The 18731-nt window shown below is 43.6% G+C and overlaps 1 protein-coding gene across 6 annotated transcripts in view; it reads right to left on the reverse strand.

Moving 5' to 3' along the window:
* Positions 1 to 18731, reverse strand: part of LOC110502073 (unconventional myosin-XVI) — a 236277-nt gene that overhangs the window by 152001 nt on the left and 65545 nt on the right. For all 6 annotated transcript variants that reach the window (XM_036958970.1, XM_036958971.1, XM_036958966.1 and 3 more), the window contains exons 3-4: positions 10563 to 10633; positions 10277 to 10420 (exon numbers count right to left, since the gene is read on the reverse strand). In XM_036958970.1, the coding sequence (XP_036814865.1) occupies positions 10277 to 10420; positions 10563 to 10633 (215 nt within the window). The remainder of the gene's footprint in view (positions 1 to 10276; positions 10421 to 10562; positions 10634 to 18731) is intronic.

The following is an 18731-nucleotide window of genomic DNA, read 5'->3' on the forward strand; positions in this document are numbered from 1 at the left end:
TGGAGTCACCTGGGATTCTGAGTTTGTTCGTGATTTGACTTCTGCATTTAATCATTGGTGTACAGCTTCTGAAGTTAGTACTTTTGAGGGTCTGTCTAATTTGATTGTGTTAGAACAGTTCAAAAATTCTTTGTCTGACCAGGTTGCTACATACATGAATAAATGTAAAGTTAAGTCTCCAAGTGATGCAGCAATCCTTGCAGATGAGTACAGGCTAACACATAAAAACCATTTTGAGTCAAACAGTGACATGTACCATAAAAATAACTTTACTCCTAGGAATAGTAGATCATCTTTTTCTGGGGCTTCTTTCCAAAGACCTCGGCAGAAGTTTGGGTCTGGAGGACTTAAAGCACCGGTTAATGCTAATACCTGTCGCTACTGTTTAGTTGAAGGACATTGGAAGAAAGATTGTCCTCTGCTTAAATCAAAAAAGTCAGGTCAAGTTAAACCTGCTGTGTTGTTATTTTATTCTGGAATCTGTTTTGCCGTTCTCTAAAGAGTCTGATACTGGCAGTTGTGTAATGGGATGTGGTTTGGGTTTGGGTTTAGTTCCATTCTCTTGTCCTTTACATGAAGTTACCCTAAAATGTGGTCTGGTAGAGGGTGATGTAGATGTTGGGGTTAGACCCCAGTTGCCAGTAGAGGGAGTCCACATGATTTTGGGGAATGACTTGGCAGGTAGTAAGGTGTGGGCAGATGGCAAGCTAAACATCTGTAAGAAGCAACCTTCAGTGTCACCTGCAAGGGAATCGCCGGATCAAAACTGTATGTCTCCTGAGGTATTTCCAGTTTGTGCGGTTACCCGCGCGGCCTCTCGTAAGGAGATGGAGAGTAAGCCAGAAAGTCTTGAGTTGCCAGTCAAACTACAGACAGAACAGTTGACTAGTTCTAGAGATTCATTGATGGCTGAGCAAAAGGCCGATACTAACTTGGCTGATCTGTTTGATAAAGTTGTTCCTGATTCAGTGGTGAGGAATAGTGCTCAGTGTTATTTTCTTCTTGATGGGCTGTTAGTCAGGAAATGGTTTCCACACTATGATCAGGGTCTAGGAGAACCAGTCTTTCAAATAGTTGTACCTACTACTTTGCAACATAAAGTGTTGCAAACTTCACAGGGTGATGTGGCAGGTCATATGGGTGTTCGTAAAACTTATGATCGCGTACTTCGTTATTTTTTCTGGCCACGTTTAAAGCGGAATGTATCTCAGTTTATTAAAACTTGTGATACATGTCAGCGCACAAGCAAGCCAAACCAGGTTGTAAAGCTAGCACCTTTGAATCCAATACCAGCCATAGGGCAACCTTTGGGCATCTTATTATCGATTGCGTTGGGCCTTTACCAAGGTCCAAGTCAGGTCATAGCTACTTATTAACTGTTATGTGTCAAGCAACTAGATATCCGGCAGCTTTTTCCTTGCGTACCATAACTTCAAAATCAGTAGTTAAAGCGTTAAGTCAATTTATTTCAACATTTGACCTCCCATTTATTTGCTCAGGTTCTCAAACAGCTTAAAGTTAAACACAACAAGTCTACTGCGTTCCATGCCCAGAGCCATGGAGCTTTGGAACGTTTTCATCAAACTTTAAAAAATGACTTAGTGTTTGGTCATAAGGTATGTGGGCCTTTATCAGTGTTGCAGGATGGTTATTTGCCTGAGGAACCACCTCAGAACCTTATTGACTATGTAAATGGTTTTAGGTTGAAGTTGTATAGGGCTGGTGAACTGGCGAAAGAAAAACTAAAATCTTCTCAGCGGAAAATGAAACTGATATATGACGGACTGGCTGAGCTGCGTGAGTTTAGTCCCGGTAATCGTGTACTTGCTCTTCTGCCTCTTGTAAGTGTACCTTTTCAGGCAAAATATTGTGGTCCTTTCAATGTGTTGCGTAAAGTGTCAGATTTGAACTATTTTATTGAAACCCCTAGTCATAGGAAGTCCTCTAAATTATGACATGTGAACCTGTTAAAATGTTATCCCTCCCGTGATCTAAGCAAAGTAGAAGGCACTCCAGCGGTGAGGTCAGCATTGACTGCTGCTCCAGTCACTGCATCTTGTGGCTTTAATTTGGTGGAGGGTGGAGAAGAGGAGGACTTTAAGGTTTCGGATGAGGTCTTACAAGGTCGGTTGAAAAACTCCCAGACTTTGCCAAGCCTTGGGGTTTTGGTAGATCATTTAGACTCTGAGAAACGTGATGAATTGGTAGCTCGTATTAGAAACTACCCTGTTTTGTTTTCTGAAACTCCATCGCAAACCCACTTAATTGAGCATGATATAGACATAGGAGATGCTAAGCCTATCAAACTGAGATTTGATCGTGTATCTGAGGAGAAGAGATTGAAACTGGAAACAGAGGTGCAGTATATGTTTGACAATGGTATTGCGGAGCCATGTTGTTCAAATTGGGCTTCACCCTGTCTTTTTGTCAAAAAGTCTGATTCCACTTTCAGACCTTGCACTGATAGAAAAGTTAGCAATGTTACTAAAGCAGACCTTTACCCTCTTCCTAGGATGGAGGACTGTATTGATCAAGTTGGGTCAGCAAAGTATGTTAGCAAATTTGATCTTTTAAAGGGATATTGGCAAGTACCCCTTACCAAAAGAGCTTGTGAGATTGCTGCCTTTATAACTCCATCTGCTTTGTTATACAGTGATGCCTTTCAGCTTGCAGAATGCTCCAGCCACCTTCCAGAGGCTAATGAATCCGGTGGTCTCAGGTCTGGAAGGGTGTGCCGTGTATTTGGACGATCATCTACTCTACTCGGTCATCTACTCAGACTCCTGGGAGGAGCATGTTTGGAGAGTGCAAGCCCTGTTCGAAAGACTGGTGTGGGCCAGGTTGACTATTAATTTGGCAAAATGTGAGTTTTCCAAAGCTACAGTCACATACCTAAGCAAGGTTGTTGGTCAGGGTTTTGTCTGTCCCGTGGAAGCCAAGGTCCAGGCTGTGAAGCAGTTCCCACAGCCATGCACAAAGAAAGAACTGATGCGCTTCCTGGGAATGGCGGGGTACTACCATGCTTTCTGTAAAAACTTTTCAGTAGTAGTGTCCCCCCTGACCAATCTGTTGAAGGCCAAGGCTGAATTTATCTGGTCCACCCAGTGTCAAGAGGCATTTGATGCAGTTAAGGCTCTTTTGTGTTTGGCACCTGCATTGGCAGCACCAAACTTTCAAATCGGCGCTGGGGCTGTGCTTCTCCAGGAGAATGATAACAATGTTGAGTGTCCAGTCAGTTTCTTCTCCCGGAAATGTAATAAGTATCAGAAAAACTATTCTGTAATTGAAAAGGAGGCTTTAGGTCTCATTTGGGCTTTACAGCACTTCGAGGTCTATGTTGGTTCTGGTTTGACCCCTTTAACTGTGTTCACTGACCACAGCCCACTTATTTTTCTGTGGTCCCTGCAAAATCCCAACCAGCGCCTGATGCGTTGGGCTTTGTTCTTGCAACCATTCAACCTTGATATTAGACACATTAGTGGTAAGGATAATAACATTGCTGATGCTCTGTCCCATGCTCCTTTAACCTAGTTTGTATATTCTATCTGCTGACCCCTATGGGCTGTCTGCGTCTCTTTCCTCTTAAATTGCTCCCTAGGTACCAGGGCTGCCGAGTTTGAGGGGTGGACAGTCAGTTGGGGGACACGTGGCTACTACTAGGAGCCGGGGCAGGTATCCTTTTTGTTTGTTTTTGGGGAAATTTGAATTGTTTTGAATATGTTGGAGGAAGTTGGGTTGAGGGTGGGACCCTCAGTTTAAAAAGGGGGGTGTCACAGCTCCTCCTCTGCATTGCAGGGGCGGTTCCTCCTGCATGCAGAGGAGGGTCGTTAGTGATTGGAGTCATCTGGGATCAGAGTATTTAAACTGTCACTAATCACCTCTCTCTCTCTCTCCGCTCCTCCAGGTATGAACCTGTTTTGTTTGTTCTTTTGTACTTTTGCATAGTTTTCACTCAGTCATTCACACACACAGATTCACGCATCCATGCACTTTACATACACCTTACATTATGATACTTCCACACCTCATTCCTTTTTCTTAGTTTAGTGAATAGTTTTGTTTACAATAAAGAGCATTTTTTTAAATTGGCCTATACCTGTTGTTTGCGTCCCCTCATTTTTGCCACAGGCTATGAGCTGGCCTGTGACAATAGCAAAGGGTATAAATACTATAAATATAAATACTAACACAAATAAGGTATTTAAAGAATATATATATATATATATATATACATTTGCCAACACTTCTCAAAACCTGTTATTACTTTGTCATTATTGGTTATTGTGCGTAGATTGATGAGGGGGGAAAACTATTCAATCCATTTTAAAATAAGTAACTAAAAAAGTTGTGGGGTCTGAATGCCTTCTGAAGGCACTGTTTCAAGAGCATCTATAACAATTGTACAATGCCTTAGAATGCACAACATAACACTAATAGTATAAACGTTCACTACAAAGCACTGATTGTGTAAATCAGCTTCATGTTTATCAGCAGTTCCATAGGAATGATCAACAAAACATGCCCTGATTGCGGTCTTACTTGGGATCGGAGCAGAGTGACTGTGCATTGGCAGGCTCAGTGCTGGATAAGACATGTGGTGTCAGGAAGGCAGAAAGAGAAAGGGAAGCAGAGGCTGTATCAGCTTCAAAAATTTTACTCAGCCACTGCCTCAGCTCTCCTTTCAGCTGTCCTCCTGTACCCTTCTGATAATTCTGTAATATATGTTATCTTACTCTGAGGAACACACATACATTTACACATGCACGCACACAAACACAGAGAGAGAGAGAGAGATATGTGGGGGTGCGGAGGGGGAAGGGGAAGGGAGAAGGAGAGAGAGAAGGTTGAGGAGGGGTGGGGTGGGGAGAGAATAAGAGAGTTCCCATGCCAATAAAGCCCTTAAATTGAATTGAGATAGAGAGACAAACAGAGAGACAGAGAGAGAGACACACAGAGAAAGATACATGCACGCACAGCCATTCATTTTTTGGGGGAATCTCATTCATTCTTTCATTGAGCTTGCTCACACAAACACACACAAGGCTGCACAGATACTTACACACTTCCCTCATAATTTACCAAAGGGAAGCTGAAGAAGCATGTAATCATTTTGTTTACAGTAGCTTGAAAATCTTTCTTCTTACCCCTCTCTCACCCTAACATTCCATACCTCTCTCTCTCTCCTGACTGACAGTAAAGCTGAATCCTGTGTGAGTACTGTAGATGTGACCTCATTAGCTAGAAAGTGGGTCTCAGTTGAAAGTGAATGGAAGACATTTAGAGTCTCTCTTTCTCTCTCACTCTCTCACTCTCTCACTCAAGTGGTCCCCTTGGCAGGAGTAGTGTTTGGCATATTTATATCACACACAGACCCACTGATGCAGCTCTCCTCTTGCAGCACTGCTTTAGGGAAATCAAACACTGCTCCGATAGAAAGAGGGGAGGTGAAAACACAGACACACATACTCTCTCTCTCTCGCTCTTTCTGGCAACTCTTCAAACACAGCCACATCTCCCCTGAGTGTATCTCAAGCCCACCCCGCCATACAGGGTCTGCTGCCACACTACCACACCAGACCCAACCAACATAACCGGAATAGGACCTAACACCAAACCAAACACAGCCCAACCTCCATGTCTCCACCTGCTCCTGTCCCCTCCTTTACGGCTGTTCCTGTCTCACTCTGGACCTAATCAGGAGAACACCAGACCTGACCCAAACCACTCTGATAGTCTAATACTGCAGACACCAGACCTGACCCAAACCCCTCTGACAGTCTAATACTGCAGACACCAGACCTGAACCAAACCACTCTGATAGTCTAATACTGCAGACACCAGACCTGACCCAAACCACTCTGATAGTCTAATACTGCAGACACCAGACCTGACCCAAACCACTCTGATAGTCTAATACTGTAGACACCAGACCTGACCCAAACCCCTCTGATAGTCTAATACTGCAGACACCAGACCTGACCCAAACCCCTCTGACAGTCTAATACTGCAGACACCAGACCTGACCCAAACCCCTCTGATAGTCTAATACTGCAGACACCAGACCTGACCCAAACCACTCTGATAGTCTAATACTGCAGACACCAGACCTGACCCAAACCCCTCTGATAGTCTAATACTGCAGACACCAGACCTGACCCAAACCCCTCTGATAGTCTAATACTGCAGACACCAGACCTGACCCAAACCACTCTGATAGTCTAATACTGCAGACACCAGACCTGACCCAAACCCCTCTGATAGTCTAATACTGCAGACACCAGACCTGACCCAAACCACTCTGATAGTCTAATACTGCAGACACCAGACCTGACCCAAACCACTCTGATAGTCTAATACTGTAGACACCAGACCTGACCCAAACCCCTCTGATAGTCTAATACTGCAGACACCAGACCTGACCCAAACCCCTCTGATAGTCTAATACTGCAGACACCAGACCTGACCCAAACCACTCTGATAGTCTAATACTGCAGACACCAGACCTGACCCAAACCCCTCTGATAGTCTAATACTGCAGACACCAGACCTGACCCAAACCCCTCTGATAGTCTAATACTGCAGACACCAGACCTGACCCAAACCACTCTGATAGTCTAATACTGCAGACACCAGACCTGACCCAAACCACTCTGATAGTCTAATACTGCAGACACCAGACCTGACCCAAACCCCTCTGATAGTCTAATACTGCAGACACCAGACCTGACCCAAACCACTTTGATAGTCTAATACTGCAGACACCAGACCTGACCCAAACCACTCTGATAGTCTAATACTGCAGACACCAGACCTGACCCAAACCCCTCTGATAGTCTAATACTGCAGACACCAGACCTGACCCAAACCCCTCTGATAGTCTAATACTGCAGACACCAGACCTGAACCAAACCACTCTGATAGTCTAATACTGCAGACACCAGACCTGACCCAAACCCCTCTGATAGTCTGATACTGCAGACACCAGACCTGACCCAAACCACTCTGATAGTCTAATACTGTAGACACCAGACCTGACCCAAACCCCTCTGATAGTCTAATACTGCAGACACCAGACCTGACCCAAACCACTCTGACAGTCTACTACTGCAGACACCAGACCTGACCCAAACCACTCTGATAGTCTAATACTGCAGACACCAGACCTGACCCAAACCACTCTGACAGTCTACTACTGCAGACACCAGACCTGACCCAAACCACTCTGATAGTCTAATACTGCAGACACCAGACCTGACCCAAACCCCTCTGATAGTCTAATACTGTAGACACCAGACCTGACCCAAACCACTCTGATAGTCTAATACTGCAGACACCAGACCTGACCCAAACCACTCTGATAGTCTAATACTGCAGACACCAGACCTGACCCAAACCCCTCTGATAGTCTAATACTGTAGACACCAGACCTGACCCAAACCCCTCTGATAGTCTAATACTGCAGACACCAGACCTGAACCAAACCACTCTGATAGTCTAATACTGCAGATACCAGACCTGACCCAAACCCCTCTGATAGTCTAATACTGCAGACACCAGACCTGACCCAAACCACTCTGACAGTCTAATACTGCAGACACCAGACCTGACCCAAACCACTCTGATAGTCTAATACTGCAGACACCAGACCTGACCCAAACCCCTCTGATAGTCTAATACTGCAGACACCAGACCTGACCCAAACCCCTCTGATAGTCTAATACTGCAGACACCAGACCTGAACCAAACCACTCTGATAGTCTAATACTGTAGACACCAGACCTGACCCAAACCACTCTGATAGTCTAATACTGCAGACACCAGACCTGACCCAAACCACTCTGATAGTCTAATACTGCAGACACCAGACCTGACCCAAACCCCTCTGATAGTCTAATACTGCAGACACCAGACCTGACCCAAACCCCTCTGACAGTCTAATACTGCAGACACCAGACCTGACCCAAACCACTCTGATAGTCTAATACTGTAGACACCAGACCTGACCCAAACCACTCTGATAGTCTAATACTGCAGACACCAGACCTGAACCAAACCCCTCTGATAGTCTAATACTGCAGACACCAGACCTGACCCAAACCCCTCTGATAGTCTAATACTGCAGACACCAGACCTGACCCAAACCACTCTGATAGTCTAATACTGCAGACACCAGACCTGACCCAAACCACTCTGACAGTCTAATACTGCAGACACCAGACCTGACCCAAACCACTCTGACAGTCTAATACTGTAGACACCAGACCTGACCCAAACCACTCTGATAGTCCAATACTGCAGACACCAGACCTGACCCAAACCACTCTGATAGTCTAATACTGTAGACACCAGACCTGACCCAAACCACTCTGATAGTCTAATACTGCAGACACCAGACCTGACCCAAACCCCTCTGATAGTCTAATACTGCAGACACCAGACCTGAACCAAACCACTCTGATAGTCTAATACTGCAGACACCAGACCTGACCCAAACCACTCTGATAGTCTAATACTGTAGACACCAGACCTGACCCAAACCACTCTGATAGTCTAATACTGCAGACACCAGACCTGAACCAAACCACTCTGATAGTCTAATACTGCAGACACCAGACCTGACCCAAACCACTCTGATAGTCTAATACTGTAGACACCAGACCTGACCCAAACCACTCTGATAGTCTAATACTGCAGACACCAGACCTGACCCAAACCACTCTGATAGTCTAATACTGTAGACACCAGACCTGACCCAAACCACTCTGATAGTCTAATACTGCAGACACCAGACCTGAACCAAACCACTCTGATAGTCTAATACTGTAGACACCAGACCTGACGCAAACCACTCTGACAGTCTACTACTGCAGACACCAGACCTGACCAAAACCTTTATGATACTGCAAGGAACCACTCTCCTTAGGGCCAGCTCTTTTTTATCCATACGTACTATGTGTGTGTATATGTGTATTTATACATATATACACACACAGTTGAAGTTGGAAGTTTACAAACACTTAGATTGAAGTCACTAAAACTCGTTTTTCAACCACTCCACAAATTTCTTATTAACGTACTGTGGTTTTGGCAAGTCGGTTAGGACATCTACTTTGTGCATGACATAAGTAATTTTTCCAACAATTGTTTACAGACAGATTATTTCAATTATACTTCACTGTATCACAATTCCAGTGGGTCAGACGTTTACATACACTAAGTTAACTGTGCCTTTAAACAGCTTGGAAAATCGCAGAAAATTATGTCATGGCTTTAGAAGCTTCTAATAGGCTAATTGACATGGTTTTAGTCAATTGGAGGTGGATGTGGATGTATTTCAACGCCTACCTTCAAACTCACTGCCTATTTGCTTGATCACGGGAAAATAAAAAATAAATCAACCAAGACCTCAGAAAATAATTTGCAGGCCTCCACAAGTCTGGTTCATCCTTGGGAGCAATTTCCAAATGCCTAAACGTACCACGTTCATCTGTACAAAAAATAGTACGCAAGTATAAACACCATGGGACCACGCAGCCGTCATACCGCTCAAGAAGGAGACGTGTTCTGAACGTACTTTGGTGCGAAAAGTGCAAATCAATCCCAGAACAACAGCAAAGGACCTTGTGGAGATGCTGGAGGTAACAGGTACACAAGTATCTATATCCACAGTTAAACAAGTCCCATATCGATATAACCTGAAAGGCCGCTTAGCAAGGAAGACGCTATAAAAACTATCAAAAACGCCAGACTACGGTTTGCAACTGCACATGGGGACAAAGATCGTACTTTTTGGAGAAATATCCTCTGGTCTGACGAAACAAAAATAAAACTGTTTGACCGTAATGACCATCGTTATGTTTGCAGGAAAAAATGGGAGGCTTGCAAGCCGAAGAACACCATCCTAACCATGAAGCGCGGGGGTGGCAGCACCACAAAATAGATGGCATCGTGAGGAGAGAAAATTATGTGGATATTTTGAAGTAACATTTCAAGATATCAGTCAGGAAGTTAAAGCTTGGTCGCAAATGGGTCTTCCAAACGGACAATGACCCCAAGCACACTTCCAAAGTTGTGGCAAAACGGCTAAAGGACAACAAAGTCACGGTATTGGAGTGGCCATCACAAAGCCCTGACCTCAATCCCATAGAACATTTGTGGGCAGAACTGAAAAAGCGTGTGCGAGCAAGGAGGCCTACAAACCTGACTCAGTTTCACTTCCGACTTCAACTGTATATGTGTGTGTGCGTGCGTGCTTGCGCGTGTGTGTGTTTCTCACCAGCAGTAGTAGCAGCACCATGTCGGCGTGGTCACACACACACGCTATGTGCAGGGCTGTCCAGAGGTCCTCATCCTGCAGGTTGACGTTTAACCCTCGCTCGATCAGAACCTCAGCCGCAAACACATTGTCATGACGAGCACACTATGGGATGAAGAGAGAGAGAGAAAGAGAAAGAGAGAGAAAGAGATAGAGAGAGGCGCGGTCAGATAGTGGTGAGCTAATTGAAAAACAGCAGGTGGATGTAGTTGTGTTTGTGCATGTGTGTGTGCATGTGTATTCTTACCAGGTGTAGAAGAGATCCTCCGGAGGAGATAGGTGTGTTGGGGTCAGCTCTCTCCTTCAGTAGACGCAGCACTGCAACATAGAACAGAGAGAGAGAAATGCAAACGTGCAGCTTGGTGTGTGAACACATGTGGATGTAGTAACAGAGATAGGCAGGACATCAGGAGGAAATATACCAGATAAACAACATAGGTAGACAACGGTTTATTAGGAAAAACCCAGTGCATTTTCCCAATAAAAGCGCAAGTGCAAATGCACACACAACACGCAGCACACACACACGACAGCTTCCTCCTCTCCAGTAAAATCCCCCTGTGTGTGACTTGTTCTCTGTTTGCCCTTCAGGAGTCACTCAGTCAGTCAGTCAGTCAGTGTGTATTATATAGTAGTCCTCCAGTATCCCCAATAGCACCCATTTCTGTTGTAGCCCCAGACAAACTCACTTGATTTAACTCATTGACGGCTTGATGATTAGTTGACAAGTTGAATCAAGTGTGCTTGTCCTGGACTACAGCAAAAATGTGTGCTGTTGGGGGTACTGGAGGACTGGAGATGGGAAACACTGGAGTTGGTCTGACAGGTGGAGCGCCTGCCTAGAAACACACGGCTCATTCATTCACATCCCATCAGCTCTACTGAGCCACAGTGGACTGCACTAACACACTGCACTACAAATAAAGTATTCATAACACTGACATACTGACACAGATTACCTGGTAATTCTCTACAAACCATTCTACTGTACTCACACATAGACATAGATCTGCTTTACAACGATCAGTACTCACCCACCAACATCTATTATTCACAAGGAACACAGAACTGCTGAGCCTTTACTCACAGACTAACCCAGATCTGCCCTAACCACTACCCTCAATAATGATTCTACACGAAAGCGATAAAAGGAGAAGGAAATTACTGAGGGAGAGTATTAGACACAGAAAGAATGAATAAAAGACTGAGATGGACAGATTTGAGGGCAGAGAAAGAGAGAGAGAGGAGCGAGGGGGGAGGTCTTTAGACATATTTTCCCTCAACAACAGTGATAAGCCAAGATGGATGCTGGATAAACACTGGGAGACCTTACCTCAGCAGAACACTGAACTACTCACGCAAGCCTCTGTCAGACTGGCATGCACTGTCATACACACACACACCTATAAAGCGTCTGTGCACACACTGACTCACTGACTCTCTCAAACACTCACTTAACCAGAGCCATTAGCAGTGAGCGTAACAACCACTGCAATCACCAAGGTGAACCATAGTGAGGAGCCCCACAGGGTCGTTTTACCTTAAGTCAGGGGTACACAAATACTATTTGAGAAGGTCCGGTCAAACACATTTCCTAGAAGGCAAAGGTCCGGATAGATATTTGTATTTATTAATGTAGTAACAAACCCCTCCTTGCGACCCATGCATCACCATACTGTTCACACTCGTCCTGTTGGCGGAGATAAGATTTTGCAGTTTTAAGTGTGCTTTGAATTCTAAATAAATCACTGACAGTGTCACCAGTCAAGCACCCCCACACCAGCACATCTCCTCCTCCATGCTTCACGGTGGGAACCACACATGTGGATATCATCCGTTCACCTACTCTGTGCCACACAAAGACATAGCGGTTGGAACCAAAAATCTCAAATTTGGACTCATTGGGACTAAAGGACAAATTTCCACCGGTCTAATATCCATTGATAGTGTTTCTTGGCCCAAGCAAGTCTATTCTTCTTATTGGTGTCCTGTAGTAGTGGTTTCTTTGCAGAAATTCGACCATGAATGTTTGATTCACGCTGTCTCCTTTGAACAGTTGATGTTGAGATGTGTCTGTTACTTGAACTCTGTGAAGAATTTATTTGTCCTGCAATCTGATGTGCAATTAACTCTAATGAGTTTATCGTCTGCAGCAGAGGTAACTCTGGGTCTTCCTGTCCTTTTGCAATCCTCCAAGCCAGTTTCATCATGTACTTGAAGAAACATTCAAAGTTCTTGACATTTTCTGTATTGACTGACCTTCATGTCTTAAAGTAATGATGGACTGTCGTTTCTGCTTATTTGAGCTACAATGGACTTGGTCTTTTACCAAATAGAGCTATTTTCTGTATACCAGCCCTACTTTGTCACAACACTTGCTTAAGAAAAAAGACAATCCACAAATGAACTTTTAACAAGCCACACCTGTGAATTGAAATGCATTCCAGGTGAGAGAATGCAAAGAGTGTGCAAAGCTGTCATCAAGGCAAAGGGTGGCGACTTTGAAGAATCTCAAATATAAATATATTTTGATTTGTTTAACACTTTTTTGGTTACTACATGATTCCATATATGTTATTTCATAGTTTTGATGTTGTTAGGAATTTTATGAATAATGACTAAACAATAAATAGAACTTTTAATAAATAGAACTCTTTTAAATAGAACTATAACTAATTAAACGTCTACTCTGTTTTATTATATCTGATTAATAATGTTAATTCATAAGGAAGGGATTGTGTAGCATGAAACAGGGGGTAATTAAACATAATAAGTACCATTCAGCTAGGTTGGGGAGGAATGGATTGTGGGTTTTTAAGTAAGCAAAAAGGGTCGTTAACCTATGGTTGAACTGACTCAACTTAACTCTGGGATGTTTAGATAAGGCAGTAAGTGCCTCCCTGGGTTTTCCATTATCTGGAACTGTCTTCTAAATAGTGATGGATGAAGGTGAAGATTCCAGAAGTTAATCTTGATAATAGTGAGTGTGAGCTAGGGGGTTGGAATAAACGTTTGTACCTGCTTTGTCCTGGTCGATAGGAGGAAGGACATTTTATAACCTATGGCGTCATATTTTGTATATTAACCTTTGTTCGTGGTTTAATGGGAGCGAGCTCCGAGAATGAATACTATTATCTAATTTTATGCAAATAGGAATCTTACAAATTCTTGTAAAATAGACTGAGTGAATTTAATTATAGGAATTATGAAATTCCAATGACAGATGTCTTCACTATTATTCTACAATGTAGAAAATAGTAAAAATAAAGAAAAACCCTTGACTGGTAGTATGTATGTATGTATGTATGTATATATTTAGCAAATTAGGGTTAAGTTTCTTGCGCAAATAACAGCAAAAACTGCCTATTGAGGATGGCTGACCTCAGCGGTCGTTATCTACACAGACGTGTGTATGGTGACAACTCACATACACAGCTGGTTAGGGCATATACATGTCAAGCTGAGCTAGGACATGGCACCACTGTAACAATGATGTAACAGTTTCACTGCGGTACAGTTTGACCATGCAGTGTGTGTTTCAGCACAGCCAGTGGCATCACTTGTTAGTGATTATTTTTCTGATCCTCATGTAGTACAGGCCGCTCCATTCATTTCCCTCTAGGTCATATACCGTAGGGACCCCACTTCTCAACCAACCAATCTTTGCTTAGTCTTGATAATGGAGGATCCTAGTCGTATGGATGGATGTCTGGATGTATTATGAACACACGAGTACACAGTCACCGAAAGACACACACATTTACATGCACACCCACACAGTCTTCTAATGGTCCTTACTGGAGCTTAAATGGTTGATGAGGAAGAACACAGCCTTCCTAAAGTCAATGAACACAATTATCTCTCACACACACACACACACACACACACACACACACACACACACACACACACACACACACACACACACACACACACACACACACACACATACACACACACACACACGCTATGCACACGCACGCCCACACAAATACACACCTTTCTGTCTCCCACCTAAAAGCTCAGGAATATAACCCCACCTAGATTAGTAATTAAGGATAATGGTGGTTGGCTCACCTACAGTGCTTTAGTAGAATGGTAGATATCCCTTGATAACATTGTCTGCTAAATGACTAATGCACACGCACACATTTATATGCGCACGCACACAGTCTTCTGGTTCTTAATGGATCTTAAATGGTTGATGAGGAAGAACATAGCCTTCCTAAAGTCATTCAACACTAATTTCTCTCTCGCTCGCTCTCTCTCACATACACACACACACACACACACACACACACATAAACACCGTCTCTCTCCCGCCTAAAAGCTCAGGAATATAATCCCAACTACTGTAGGTTAGTAATTAAGGCTAATTAACATATGTGGTGGTTGGTTCACCTACAGTGCTTCAGTAGAATGGTGAATAACCCTGGATAACATTGTCTGCTAAATGACTAAACTGTGAAATCTGAACACTACTGTATATATTAATTGAATCACTAGTCATCAGAAATAATAGACTGATACAGTCAGGCATCAGTCTGGACGGCATCAGGTCTGTTTGACCTTCCACACACTAGAAGGACGCGTCTATGTGTTTTTATAGGGCATTGTTGAGCATGACTGAACAGAGGTCAGAAGTCAAGAGCTATGTATGTATTGACCCTCAGGGCAATCAAACAAAAGTGCTGTATGCTGGACCATATGGCTGATGTTCCGTTTCTGTTCTATTGGATCATGACAACACTTTCCGGTGTTGTGGTTCTCTATTAGTCCACACGTTTACACTGCCCACTGTTCTGCTGTTCTATTGGTCCATAGGTCAACACTGTCCTAAGTCCTGCTCTACTATTGGTTCATATGCCAACGCTACCCACTGTCATGTTCTATTGAAATTATTGACAGGTACTATCCAGTATTGCTGTGGACCATTACATCTCTACACACTCCAAGACCATGTCTTTTCCATCCCCTACACACAATACTACCACCTAGCTCATATACTACTCACGGAAAACCAATGGATACCCTGTCTTCATGATTAGCATTATTATTACCACTGTGCATACTACCTTCTTACTTACTTTTTATTTGATTATGATTGATATTGATGTTGTACGGTACTGTTGAGTGAGCTTGCGGGTAAACATTTCACTGCACCTTTTATGCCTAATGAAAACTGTGTGCGCACCGAATCAAACTGGACTTGATTTTATCAGTGCTAACTCAGGGAGTGAGCATTTTGGCAGCAGTGTAAATGAATGTAAATCAGGTTGTTTTTCCCTGTGTTTAGTGTGTTTGTCTGTGTGCTCTGTTTCATCAGGCTGTTTGACCGTGAAGAGAGAGAGGGAGAGTGTGTTTGTCTGTGTGCTCTGTTTCATCAGGCTGTTTGACCGTGAAGAGAGAGAGGGAGAGTGTGTTTGTCTGTGTGCTCTGTTTCATCAGGCTGTTTGACCGTGAAGAGAGAGAGGGAGAGTGTGTTTGTCTGTGTGCTCTGTTTCATCAGGCTGTTTGACCGTGAAGAGAGAGAGGGAGAGTGTGTTTGTCTGTGTGCTCTGTTTCATCAGGCTGTTTGACCATGAAGAGAGAGAGGGAGAGTGTGTTTGTCTGTGTGCTCTGTTTCATCAGGCTGTTTGACCGTGAAGAGAGAGAGAGGGAGAGTGTGCGAGAAAGAGAGAGAAAACAACCAGCTGTCATTTTGGGGAAAACTGAAAAACAGCTGTGGGAGACATATGTGGAGTTTCCATAGCAACCAGATGGGAGCCATTGTGGAGAGAGGGAAAGAGAGATGGAGGGAGAGAGCGAGAGCTGGAGAGAAGAGGCGGGAGGAATAACGACAAGGAAAGGAGAGAGAGAAGACTGATGTTCTCTGTTTGTCCCAGACCTCCCCGACAGACTCAAGTCTTTCATCCACCCTTCTTTCCAATAAAAGATGACCCTATCCTCCCTATCGGCATATTCCACTCTTCAGCCATCCAAAAGATGACCACATACTGCTTATCATACAGTCCCTCCAGCCAAACTCTAACCAGATGCAACCAGAATGCAAACACTGAATGGAATGCACTATGAGTCCAATGCCAACCTTGAATTGATTCCTGATGACTCAACAGAGTCTCCCTATCAGTTATAGAAGTGGAGTTGGATCAGACATATTTCTGTAAATGCCAAGTCAGACACATTCCAGAAAGGGAAACATGTTTCCACTCTGACCTTGTACTACTGCCAGACCTGGCAGAGGCACTCCAGTCTCTCTTGCATAACATGTATAAATTGCATTATGTACATGATTAGCGAGTCGCTGGTGTACAGTTAGAGTATGCTCCACTACAGCCCTGTGAGCTATGTCTACTGAGTTAATGATATACAATGGAAGCAAGTGATGCCAACATGATATCATTGATAAGCGTCGATCTGGTATGATTCTGCAAAAATACAGGCATCAAGGAACCTGATGTGAATACATTGCATACACTATGGGCGCCTAGAGAAAAGCATCCCGGACATGCATTGCATTCAGGCAGGGAGACGTATGTAATGGATGCAGCGGGAGAACAAAAAGAGAAGTATACAGTTATACTGTAGCTTGACCTCTAGGGAGAGAGGGAGAGGGGAAGAAGGAGTATTACATAGCCGGTGAGTGGAGGGTATGTCTAGGCTACTTCATAAGGGGATGGAATCCAAATGCACTTGTTCAAATCCCACTCAATCCATCTCTCTCTTCCTCTCAATGTTTCTCTCTGTTCTATTCATCCCAGAACTCCATCCTTGTGAATGTATCTTCAAATGCCCCTTCAATGACATGACGTTACCTATCACCTCTTTTTCACATTCCTTACCAGTCCAACATCCATATTATGAGTTCCTATGTGTGTTCCGCTATACCTCATCGCAACCCTCCAATATGAAACCTACTGTAAATTCTCATCCCTGTAAATTATTCCGTCTCAGTTCTTCTTATCAGACATTCATAGTCACCACAATCCCTCGTCTTGCATGGCTGCTCTATGTTTTCCAAAAGAGCTTTGGAGTCTTCTCTCCGTTTCCATCCTTCAGGAAAAACAATATACACTGTTCTCAGACAAGACACAATCCTAAGAGCACAGACTTCCATGATGGGATCTGTGATGCAGAAAAAAGTTATCTAGAGAGATTTGGGATTTGTAATTCCACCGCATTATTTGGGGAATACTTTCTGTGAATCTCTGTGAGTAATGCTTTATGAATTCTGTTAGAGTGATTAAGCTATGTGATTAGCAAGTATTAAATGCAGTATTATGTGTGCATAGACAGATGGATCATAAAAAGTGTTAACCAAGTTTATTCTCTCCCAAACAATCTTGAAGCATTGAAGGACATTCAGTTAGCAGTAGTCTGTTGGAACAAGCTTCCCTAGGGCTTGACATCTTAATTAAAAAATGCTACAAGATATTCTGCAGCAGATGTAAGAATGGAATCTAAATTACATTTGTACTGAGCAAAGCTCAGTAGCAACAAATGAGTTCACAAGTATGTGCTTTCCTTATTAAAGTTTCTCTTAAGCTCCTCTTGTTTCTCAAGTAATATCTCTGGCTTAATTCTCACATTGGGTTAGATACCCCTATTACTAGTCTGTTCAACCTCTCTTTCTTATCGTCTGAGATTCCTAAAGATTGGAAAGCAGCCGCAGTCATCCCAATCTTCAAAGGGGAAGACACAAACGGTTACAGGCCTATATCCATCCTTCCCTGCTGTTCTAAAGTCTTCGAAAGCCAAGTGAGCAAACAGATCACTAACCATTTCAAATCCCATCGTACCTTCTCACCTATGCAATCTGGTTTCCGAGTTGGTCATGGGTGCACCTCAGCCACGCTCAAGGTCCTAAACGATATCATAATAGCCATCGATAAAAGACAGTACTGTGCAACTGTCTTCATCGACCTGGACAAGGCTTTTGACTCTGTCAATCACCGTATTCTTATCGGCAGACTCAACAGCTTTGGATTCTCTAATGACTGCCTCGCCTGGTTCACTAACTACTTCTCAGATAGAGTTCAGTGTGTCAAATCGGAGGACCTGTTGTCCGGACCTCTGACAGTCTCTATGGGGGTGCCACAGGGTTCAATTCTCAGGCTGACTGTTTTCTCTGTATATATCAATGATGTCGCTCTTGCTGCGGGTGAATCCTTGATCTACCTCTACGCAGACGACACCATTCTGTATACATCTGGCCCTTCCTTGGACGCTGTGTTAACAAACCTCCAAACGAGCTTCAACGCCATACAACACTACTTCAGTGGCCTCTAACTGATCTTAAATGCAAGTAAAACAAAATGCATGCTCTTCAACCAATCGCTGCCCGCACCCGCCCGCCCGACTAGCATCACAACTCTGGACGGTTCTGACTTAGAATATGTGGACAATTATAAATTCT

The sequence above is a fragment of the Oncorhynchus mykiss genome, chromosome 22 (genome assembly GCF_013265735.2).
Source record: "Oncorhynchus mykiss isolate Arlee chromosome 22, USDA_OmykA_1.1, whole genome shotgun sequence".
In the NCBI taxonomy this organism is placed as follows: domain Eukaryota; kingdom Metazoa; phylum Chordata; class Actinopteri; order Salmoniformes; family Salmonidae; genus Oncorhynchus; species Oncorhynchus mykiss.